Source organism: Artibeus jamaicensis, unplaced genomic scaffold, assembly GCF_021234435.1.
Source record: "Artibeus jamaicensis isolate MK-2021 breed Jamaican fruit bat unplaced genomic scaffold, CSHL_Jam_final contig_387, whole genome shotgun sequence".
In the NCBI taxonomy this organism is placed as follows: Eukaryota; Metazoa; Chordata; class Mammalia; order Chiroptera; family Phyllostomidae; genus Artibeus; species Artibeus jamaicensis.
The window spans coordinates 4,648,330-4,659,033 of NW_026521812.1; the positions used below are offsets into that span (position 1 = coordinate 4,648,330).

Here is a 10,704-nt window from a genome sequence, read left to right on the forward strand (position 1 = left end):
CCTCTGCTGGCTAGGTCTGAATTCTGTCTTTCTAAACTGCTCTGGTTTTTACAATTTAAATTTTACAACACAAGTAAATTCACTTTTCACAAAACATTTTTTTTAAGTTTTATATTAATGGTAATTAAAATTAACTCCAATGATATCTTATAGCATCATTGTATTTTAAAATGTGTTCTTATGGCAAAAGCAACACATATTGATTAAAGGAGAAACATAAGCAAAAGAAAAACCAAAATACCCACTTTCCAGAAACAACCATTAAAACCTGATGTGTATCCTTCCATTCTATTCTCTGCTAGCATGCACCCTTATATTCCTTTATTTTTTAAATAAAATGTGGTCCTATTGTGCATGTTATAAATGTTGCTTTACAAACATTATATTAACAAATACCCTTCTATACTGTCTGTCCATTTTTATGGCACATAAGTCTACCACATTTTACATCATCATTCACCTTCAACCAACAAAAGTTTTACTAACAGCTCTGTGATAAATATACTTACAGCTATAACCACTCTTTCATCTGTAATTGGTAATAAATAGTTTCTCTTAGCCAAAGGCATTCTCAGTTGATGTTTTACAGTTTTTCTCTCCTTGTATCAAAAAACTGCAAGGGTAACAGAACCTCCTGGTTGGCAGGACCACAGAATGATCAGCGGGCCCTTTCTTGGTCCATAAAAAAACAGAGAAACTTGAAAGAAACTGAGTTTCTACCTATAAAAGCACTTCTCTGGCACATTTCTTTTCCAAAGTCAATTTACTGTAGAAACCTAAACGGGAGAGCAAACCAGGCAATGAAGATGGTCAGTGAATGTAAAGCAAAACTAGAGAAATGCTCTGAAGGACTTTTCATGCAACGAGGTCAGAGTTCAGAAAATTGCACCTTCGGTGTAAGTAAAGCATCCTTAGGATCATCCTTCGCCCTGGTTTCCAAGCCTTTCCAAGCAAAAGCCAGACTGTAATGCAACTTCAACCAGTCACACTGTGATTAGAGTCTAAGGATTTTGATTAAAAGCTGACTGAAACATCTCACTTTCAACAAAGAAGTTTCCATTTAGGTGTGTATATGCCATTTGAAGTGTAACCGTTTTTTAAAAATTACTCATGACTTATGTCTGTGGGGGGGGGGGGGAGACTGTAAGCCAGTCTTTCTGAGGTGTCAGGACAGGCAAGTCTACAGGCACCATTTTTCCAACAGGCTCAGGCGATGGTTAGAATTTTTAGCAATAGTTTTTCTATTACAGTTTACATTCAATATTGTTTTGTGGAATTTCAGGTGTACAGCATAATGGTTAGACAATCTCACATTTCACAAAGTGGGCCCCCGATACATCAAGTTCTCACCTGGCACCACAGTTATTACAATATTATTCTCTATGTTCCCTACGCTGTACTTTATATCTCCACGACTGTTTTGTGACTACCAGTTTGTACTTCGTAATCACTTCCCCTTTTTCACATAGCCCTCCAAAACAAGAGAGTAATTTCTTTAAGATTTATTTCTCTTTAGAGAGAGGGAATGGGAGAAAAAGAGAGAGAAACATAGATCGGTTGCTTCTCGTATGTGTCCCAACTGGGGACCAAACCCACAACCCAGGCTTGTGCCCTGACTGGTAATTGAACTGGTGACCTTTTGCCTTGCTGGACACCTAACAAACTGAGCCACTCCAGTCAGGGCTAAAGTATTTTTAATTATGTACATTGTTTTCTTTTAGACAATGGCACTTACTGCACATATAATAGGCTACAACATAGTGTCAACACAACTTTTATATGCACTGAGAAACCAAAATATTCACGATTTGCTTTATTGCACTGGTCTGGAACTGCAAACCCGATGTCCAGGCATATCCCAAACCCAGTGTCTGAGACATGCCTAGATTTACATACCCCAAGTCCTATACAGCTGATCACCCTCTGTAAGACTGCTCTTCGATTTTGACCTCAGTGACCTGCCACCAGTGCTTGGTCTCCATGGAAGAACAGCAGAGCCTACTAGACTCTCGAGCACCTCCTTACTCAGCCGCAAGAACTTATTACTGGAAAGTTCTGGTCTTCTTGCTTTTGTCTGAGCTGAGGATCTTGGCTGGGAAGACAATGCCCTACCCCTCTCAGCCATCAGCCTGCCCCATCCTCAGCCTGTGTGTAGTGAAGGCTATGATCTTAATTTCCCTCCTTGGGTAAGTATCCTCCCCTGCCAAGTCTCAAGGGGCATTACAAGTTTGTTTCTGCTCAATATATTCCTTGAGCCCAACTCTATGTACATTCATTTAAAAACAAGAGAAAGGTGAGAATCAAGTTCCATTTTAAAGGGTAGATTAGTCTTCAGTAAGACTAATAGATGTTTCTACACTCTATTTATAACCTCTGAACACAATGGTTCAATTGCCTCAACAATCCAGTTCAAGACGAACTTTTAAAAAATGTGTACTTAGAGGAGAGAAACACTGATTTTTGTTTCATCCATTTGTGCACTCACTGGTTGATTTCCTGTGCATGCCTTGACCAGGGATCAAACCCACAACCTTGGCACATTGGGACGATGCTCCAACTGAGCAACATTGAGAACTCAAGACACCACCACTACAGCCTTTCTGTAAATTTTCTATGGATACCCTTGCTCATTTTTAAAAAGCATTTAAAATGGCTTACCAAAAGTACATATACAATTAAAATCTTTTAAAAAAAATCAGGAACAGGCAAAAATAAAACAAAGGGGGATATTTGGGTTGGAGCACAAGTCTCATTGTCCACAGAAGTTAAAAAACCATTATTAAGTGTTTGGCTCAGTTTTCTCTCATTTGGAGAATATGCGAGATACCCACTCAAGTGCACACAGCAACTGGTTTTTTTCATTCAACACTTTCGCCCAATAAAAGATGGATGTTCACACGTAGCCGGACATGTTGCTGTCTACTGCTGATGAAAACTGAAACAAAGGACCCCATACATCACAGGAATCGAGGGTGGACGTCTTAGTAAAACAATGTCCCACGGCTGTAGAAACAGGACAACAATGTGAACTCTGAACTATTCTGAGGTAAAGGGATAGAGAGGACTGACTTGAAATGCTGATTTAAAAGGCTATTGCATTTGACCCTATTTTAGCAGGACAAAAGCCAGAAGAGACTGAATGAGTGGACTACTCTGCATACAATGAACAGAGCACTTACCAAGGTTGCAAAACCAAGGATGAAAAATCCCTTTTACGCATGCCAGTGGTGATGCAATTTGAAAGAGGACTCACCATAGTCCTTAGCGCTCATCTCAAAAAGCGAGTAAAAAAAATGGACACGCTCAGAGTACCAATAAAAATAGCTCTCCTATGATCCTGAATTACAGGATTTCCCATAAAAGATGAACTGTTTTACAGTATATATGGTTCTTTTCCTATTGCAACAGCTCACACGATAGCAGGTAAGACTCAAGAGTGAATAGATGTAGAGAAACTAGAATTTATCTTTTTCCTTAGTAAAGACAAATAGCTCAGGGTGACATTTAATGGCAGATAAGCCCAAATTACAACCAAGGGATCCATCATGCTTTATAAACATCAGCTCCTGAACTCACATTCGAGGCCACTCATTCTGCCAGCAGGTACAATTGAGAACCAGCTTTTGGTGATATTAAGAGGTTGCTGTGTTTACAGGCAGATTTTGGAAAAGGGCTCAAACCTGTACATTTCCAAGGGGGTGGGGGTAACTCCAGATTTTAAGCATTGAAAACCAAATGTGGCTCAAGTGCAGCTTCAGTTGTACCCTGTCTAGCAAGTCAGGACAACTAAGGTAGAGAACTTCCAATTCTCGGACTTTCATTCATCTTACTTGGTTTGATGCTTTACGCTCACACCAATACACCAGATTTATCTTGAAATACACAGGTCACCACTCCGTGCCAAGATTCTTAGGGACTAGAGTACACTGAATTGAAGCATGTTCAGCTTTTGTATCTAACATTCAGGTCAATAAAAACAATGGACATCCTGACCTTTCCCAACAGGCCTACCCGTAAGCACCCCTGGACACCGTACTTAGTGTCCCACAGCCAGAACCCAATCCTGCTTCTGATCACTTCTCCAGGTTCCACAATGGCCAAATCAGTCATGATAAATGTCCACCCCAAGAGACACTCACTCGCCCATTACTTTGAATTATTCCTTTCACTGCCAACAGAGGCTGGCTACTGGTCAGTAGGCTTTCACTTAGAAACGCAAGAGGGAATGAACAGCACACCTCCAATTATTTGGCCATGATTTCAATTATCTTTTGCCCTTGATCAACACGGACTTTATTCTTCTCACCCCCCCCCACAAACACACAAACACCAGAGATGAGAAATAATAGCCAAGTTTATTTGTTCATTTCTTGCACTTGAAGTACTCTTCGATGACATCCTTTGCCTGAGACTCTTTGCCATAGTCCTTAAAAAAAAAAAAAAAAAAAAGTCATGTGCTTTTTAAAAATCAAACATTTAGAAATTCCACCAAGTCAGCAGCACTAGTTATAGTGAAGCTTTAAAATTAGCTCATCTTATGAAACCAGACTCATTATTAAAATTTCATGTAGCCATTTTCAGGGACCTTAATGACTTTAATGTCTTTAAGGCTCATAACATGGCTTTACTATTGCCAGCCCTCTGAATTTCTGCAGAAACACATTCAGGTAAGCAGACTTATTGACTGGCTTCAATTATGGCTTATTCTCCTTTCATAAAAAGCAGAAAACTTTTAAAATATGTCAAAAACCCCATTTTTCCTTTAACGAAGCTCTTGACTTAACATGAAAATTAAATACTCCATTACCCAGCACAACCGTCATCCCAGAGATAAATACAGACTCACCTTAACCACCACACAACTGCAACCGACCACTTTCCGGGGCTTTCCCTCTCTGTCAATCTTACAGAGGCCTACCCATTCTCCTAGTTTCTTATTGTCGTCAACCTATTGGGGGAAATTTAAAACATCATTTTATTAGCAGACATTATGCTGCTGCACCGACAATAAATCAAACCCTAAAAGGCACTGCAGTCAGATAGGGTGACATGGCAGTCTCCTCACAGCAGTTCAGTAGAGGGAGCCAGTTGTCATCATGCACAGCACCAAAATAACCACCTGCAGGTGTTTCATTGTGTTCCGTATCAACACCAAAATTAGCATTTACTACTACAGGAATAGTTGCTTCTGTAACCACCTACGGCATGGCCAACATCAAGTTTATGTGATGTTTTCATACCTCCACAAAGAAAGAAAACGTGACACTTTTGCTCAAGCATGACACAGATCACTCGACACAGGTACTCCTGACACACTGGCCCGATTTTCACTGAGCTGAACTTCTCTCTCAACAGTTCAGATAAATCGATTAGATGCATAACATACCTTAATTAGGTTGATCTGGTGTTCAGCACAAAGGGCCTCCACCAACTTGACATACATGGGCTCATCACAGTTGGATGCAAGCACACAAAGGTGGGCCTGGCGCCTGAAACACAGAACCCAACAGTAAAAGCTAAAAAGCAGGTCGATGTTCACTACACCTGCACTTTACAAGGGAGTTGGCTTTGCACTGGCAACAGTGGCAGAACACAAGCAGCAGACCCACTGGCAAAAACTGCTTCAGTTTGATGAACCTGTTACAAGTCACACATATTCATCTATAGAAACACCAAGTGTTCATTACGAACTCAAAAAACCCAAAGTTCATGCACAGGAATGAATTTATCACTTTGTAGCCTACAGATGGCCAACAGACATATAAAAGGATGCTCAATATCCCCAAAGATGCAAATTGAAACCACAAAGTGGTATTATGCCACACCTGTCAGAATGGATACCATCAATAAATCAAGTGCTGGCAAGAATGTGGAGAAAAGGGAATGATAGTGCACTGTTGGTGGGAGTGCAGATCTGTGCTGCCACTGGGGAAAGCATCCGGAAATACCTCAAAAAACTAAAAAATGGACTTGTCTTACGACCTTACAACACCACTTCTGGGAATTTGTCCAAAGAAACCCCAAAACACTAATTCAAAAGTATTTATGTACCCCTATGTTCACTGCTGCATTATTTACAATAACTAAGATTTGGAAGCAGCCCAAGTGTCCATCAGTAGGTGAGTGAATAAAAAAGCTGTGGTACATTTACACAATGGCGTATTACTCCACAATTAAAAAGGAAATCGTACCCTTTGAGACAGAATGAACAGACCTGGAGAGTATTATGTTAAGTGAAATAAGCCATCCAGAGAAAGATAAATATCCTATGATTTCATGTATACGTAAAATCTAAAGAATAAAACAAGCAAAATAGAAACAGATGCATAGATACAGAAAACAGACTGTCAGCTGTTTTCTGGGGGTGCACAGCTGGGTGAAAAAGGCAGAGATTAGAAAAAAACAAAAAACCTCAGACATGACAGTATGATCACTACCAGATGAAAAGGAGGTGCAGGGATAAATGGTGACAGAGCGAAGTCTGACTTTGGTGGTGAGCACACAATTCAATATACAGATGTGTACCTAGATATAGAATTCTGTATACTGGGTACAATATATAGAATTGTACCTATAAAAACTTGTACCTGAAACCTATAAAGTTTCATGAATCAATGTCACCCCAATAAAAATAAATTAAGAATTAAAAAAAAAAAGACTCCTTTGAAAGCCAGTCTTAACAAAGATCACTGTATGAAACAAACTGCTACATTAGAGTTGTTCCCTGTTACTGGCCAGAACATGAGTATCCTGCACCACTGCCAGGACTCAGTGCAGGAGTCATACAAAAAAACTAGAAAGTGCTTCCAACAAGTGTTTCACTGGATTGAACTCGTTTCAATGTAACTATCTTAAAGTACTCTTAAAATGCATTCAAATTCTCCTAAAATAGTTAACACGTGCAGTTTTGACAAAGTAACCAGCCAGCCCAGAATCTAAGGTCATTTGCAAACTTCACTTATCTTGAAGTCCAGAGGCTTCTGCAACAAACTGAACTTCCATCAAGTTAACTCAATGGCTTAATTTGGTAACTACTAAATGAGGGCTTGTATTTGCCACATAGATAATGTGAAATGAGCCCCACGACCTACAGATTTGTCAGACTTATTATGTTTCACTCATAATAGGAGTGAAGGGGTATCCGACAATTTAAGTCATCATTCAAAACTGTAGTTTTAATTTATGAATCGAGTGTTCATCCCCATTCCAAACAGAAACCCATGAACTTTAAGTAGGCTGTGTAGATCTGAGATCTGATACCTTTTCCTAGGTTTCCTGTAGAACGGATGCCATTCGCAACTTTTGTACTAAAACCGCGAACTTCACGCTTTCTTCCCTTGGACGCAGTTTTGTTCCGGTTCCAACCCACAGTATTGAGATCGAAACACGTACTTGTCTAAGGCTTTGGCAGCTTCGCGAATTCCGCGCGCTAGGCCATCGTGAATGAGGGCGGTCTTCAGCACCTCTTGTAAAGCTGTATTTACGTCCATTACACCTCCAGCAGCAATGCTGAAACACAATAAATCAGAACGATTAGCAAATTTCACACAGACACACCAACTAACAACTCGTACTCAACAGTCATAAGTCTGGGAAACTTAAGGCGCCACGGCTAACCCAAAGCCGGTACTGCCGACCCACGACCTGCGCCTTTCCGCACCACGTTCCCAACCCTGGGCTCACCCTTCCTCGGCCATGGCGGTGGGTTAAGGGTGGAGCCGAATCTTGAACGCACTGTAACACAAAACACAAGAAAAAGGGCCCTGGTTGACGACAGGATTAATTAGGGCCTGGTACCCATCACCAAACCCAGCAGGAAAAAAAGACACCGAATCACGCGCCATAATGACCACCCTCGCGACGTGCCTCTCACCCCAAGCCTCCGCCTCCGCGCAGCTCCGCGGCGGCAGGGAAAGAGACTGTAAGTGCCTGCGAGACGGTATTTAAGCGTTTCCCAGGACCCCCGTCATGCGCATGTGCACTAGTTTCCTTGAAAGAGGTGTCTCTGGTGGTGCCGGGCCTCGAGAATTTCTGTTCCGGATTGAGGCTGTATGACAAGGATATTGCTACTCTTAACTCTGCCCTATCACTGGGACGCGAAACAGGCACTAACACGGTCAGCCTCACGCCGTCCCTCCCCTCCAGGGGCGTGGCTTGCAGAGGCCCAGGGAGCCATTCTACGGAGCGCGAGAACGGCCAAGTCACGAGAGCACTTGGGCTAAGTCTTGTAAGATCCCTGCAATCTTGGCTGCAATAGAGCGCCAGTTTTAACTTTGAAGACAAAATCTTGTAATTCCTGTGGACTCCAGTATCTGCGCCTTCCTGAATGGCACTCTCTCAAGTCAGTCTGGATGTCCGTGACTGTGTCATTCTGGGTGATTATTGTCCGTGTGTAGGCGTGTTCATGAAAGTCCACACCTTTTCACGACTTCTAACTAAGCACGTTGCAAATTCCACTTTCCCAACGACGATTAGTAAAGTGGAAACTTAAGCCACGTGGTTGTTCTGTTTCTCCCCAACTCCTTGGTCCCCGCTGAAGTTCTTTTTCTTTTCTTAACGCTAAATTATTCCCTTAATCCGTTGTCTCGCTCAAATAGGGATTCGATAGGTCTACGTAAAACACAATGTATCTGACATAAGAATAGGGTCTGTTAATATGGGGCGAGAAAGGTAGCCTTTGAGAAATCCGGCATTAATTTCGCCATCCAGGACTGGTTGTTCGGAGTGAATCCGACAACCCTAAATTCTGACTTTGCCTGGAAGCAACTTTTTCAATTTTGCAGAGATGAGCCATTCTCCCACCCACATTTTCAACTAAAATACATTAAATATAGACGAATTTAGTCAGGACAGTTTTCCCGTTACAGTTTTCTCCTTTTGTTTTAACTTCCTCTCCTGACAAGTCGCCAAGCCAGACAGCAATCGTCAAGCGTTTGATACATCCTGGTCATATTATAGTCAACAGCAAACAGTTAATGTCAGACTGAGTTCCCTGAAGGAAGCAAAAACGGGTAACATATACTGGAATTTCGATTAAGTCGTTATAGTTCATTGTTAGCTTTTTAAACGCTTTCAAATTTTCATTTTGAAAAGTGTTGAATCTGCTTCTTGCCATTCAAAACTCATCCTAAAAACGTGTCATCTTAATTAGTTGTTCAATGGTTAATTTTTTAAAAAGCTGCAGCGTTTATAAAAATGAGATTCATTCCTATCCCTCTCATGCTTGTGGTGCGGTGACGATTTCAGTCAAATATTAGTAGAATATCTGCAGGCCATGGGGGAGGCACAAAGTAGCATGGACTTTGGAGAGAGAGAATGATGTGGGAAGCTAAGGAAGACTGCACTTGTGGTAGCACTTGAAATGGGCTAACATAGATAAATAAAAACAAAAATCTGAAAGGATTCCAACAGGAGGATGAGAGAGAGGAAAAAGCAGGGCATTCCGAGTGGAGGAAAGAGGATGGGCAAAAATACTGATGCCTCCTTGCCTTTTTTGGAAGTTACAATACATTGGTATTTTTGAAAGAGAATGTGCTAAATAGCATGCCAACAAGTTCCTCATTATCTGAAGTTCCTACAAATTAATATGCTGAGCATATAGTAGACTTCCCACCCCCTAAGATATTAGGAAGGAGCCATGGAATCTGGTAAAGACTCGGGAAATATAAATGGGGAAAGTAATCATTGCCAAAGAACAAGTTTACATAGGGGAAAATGATTAAGTACCCTTGGGCTTACACTATGGTTAGTGTTCTAGCAGCTCATAATTTGTTTTGTAAACACATGTGTCATGGGCCTGTGCCTTGATATTTCATGTTATAAATACCTTTTCTACCGATTGTAAACCTCCCCCTTTAGACCTGGAGCTACACTTAAGAAAAAAATCCTAGTTAGGCCCTGGCCAGCCTGGCTCAGTTGGTTGGGGCATAGTCCTGTAAACCGAAAGGTCATGGGTTGAATTTCTGGTTAGGACACATACCTACCTTGCCGGTTTGGTCCTTGTTGAAGCATGATTTTTCACCCTTTTTCTCTCCCTCCCTTCCCCTTTCTTTAGAATCAATAAACATGCCTTCAGGTAAGGATTAAAAAAAAAAAAAGGCCTAGTTGTATAATGGGTTCTAATCCCAGAAGTGAAGTTAAAGGGCACAGTGGGCGGTCGAGGCTCCTTTATTTTTATTTTTTTATTTTAATTGTTCAAGCACAGTTTTCTGTCTTTTACTCCCATCCCAGCCCACCCCACTCAGTCCTCCCCACCTCCCTCCCCTTTCCACCCCCCATAGTTTTTGTCCATGTGTCCTTTATAGTTGTTCCTCTAAACCCTTCCCCTTCTTTAATGTGGATTCTCCTAGTTTGTTTCTTTAAGGTTACCTCTGCCCAATTTTAGATGTAGCCAAAGGTGAAGGACTACTAAATAGAGGCTAATGGCTAGACTCAGTCTAATACCAGCAGAAAATTTATCTAAAATACATATAAAAATAAATAAATTTTAAAGTTCGTTTTAGGAAAAATAAAAAATAGTAGATAATTTTATTTAGCACTTCCTATGCACTAGTCAATGTGCACATTTATTATCACATATTTTCTCCCTTGAGCATCATAGAGACCCTATGTGGTGGTGGTGGTATTAGCCCCCTCTAACAGACAAACCAAGGCTTAGCGAGTTGCCCAAAGTCTCACGGCCAGTAAATAAAGCTCGTATTTGAA

At 41.1% G+C, this 10,704-nt stretch overlaps 1 protein-coding gene and 3 non-coding genes across 4 annotated transcripts; all 4 read right to left on the reverse strand.

The window, feature by feature from the left end:
• Positions 1-4,336: 4,336 nt before the first annotated feature.
• RPS12 (ribosomal protein S12) lies at positions 4,337-7,971 on the reverse strand. The gene is made up of 6 exons (XM_037132777.2): positions 7,874-7,971; positions 7,684-7,734; positions 7,393-7,509; positions 5,387-5,489; positions 4,847-4,948; positions 4,337-4,426 (listed from the first exon to the last, which is right to left on the reverse strand). Exons 2-6 carry the CDS (start codon positions 7,695-7,697, stop codon positions 4,364-4,366), a joined length of 399 nt encoding a protein of 132 aa, XP_036988672.1. The 5' UTR covers positions 7,698-7,734; positions 7,874-7,971; the 3' UTR covers positions 4,337-4,363.
• On the reverse strand, positions 4,564-4,691 carry LOC119039948 (small nucleolar RNA SNORA33). Its single transcript, XR_005080754.2, has one exon. It is a non-coding gene; the product is annotated as a small nucleolar RNA SNORA33 (small nucleolar RNA).
• On the reverse strand, positions 5,029-5,105 carry LOC119039949 (small nucleolar RNA SNORD100). The gene has a single exon (XR_005080755.1). It is a non-coding gene; the product is annotated as a small nucleolar RNA SNORD100 (small nucleolar RNA).
• LOC119039947 (small nucleolar RNA SNORD101) lies at positions 7,094-7,167 on the reverse strand. Its single transcript, XR_005080753.1, has one exon. It is a non-coding gene; the product is annotated as a small nucleolar RNA SNORD101 (small nucleolar RNA).
• Positions 7,972-10,704: the final 2,733 nt, after the last annotated feature.

Excerpts from the sequence above, each read along its gene's own strand:
- RPS12 (XM_037132777.2), bottom strand. Across the intron at positions 4,949-5,386 it reads ACCAGATCAACCTAATTAAG|GTTGACGACAATAAGAAACT; the intron begins GTATGTTATGCA and ends TTCCCCCAATAG. Across the intron at positions 4,427-4,846 it reads GCAGTTGTGTGGTGGTTAAG|GACTATGGCAAAGAGTCTCA; the intron begins GTGAGTCTGTAT and ends TTTTTTTTTAAG.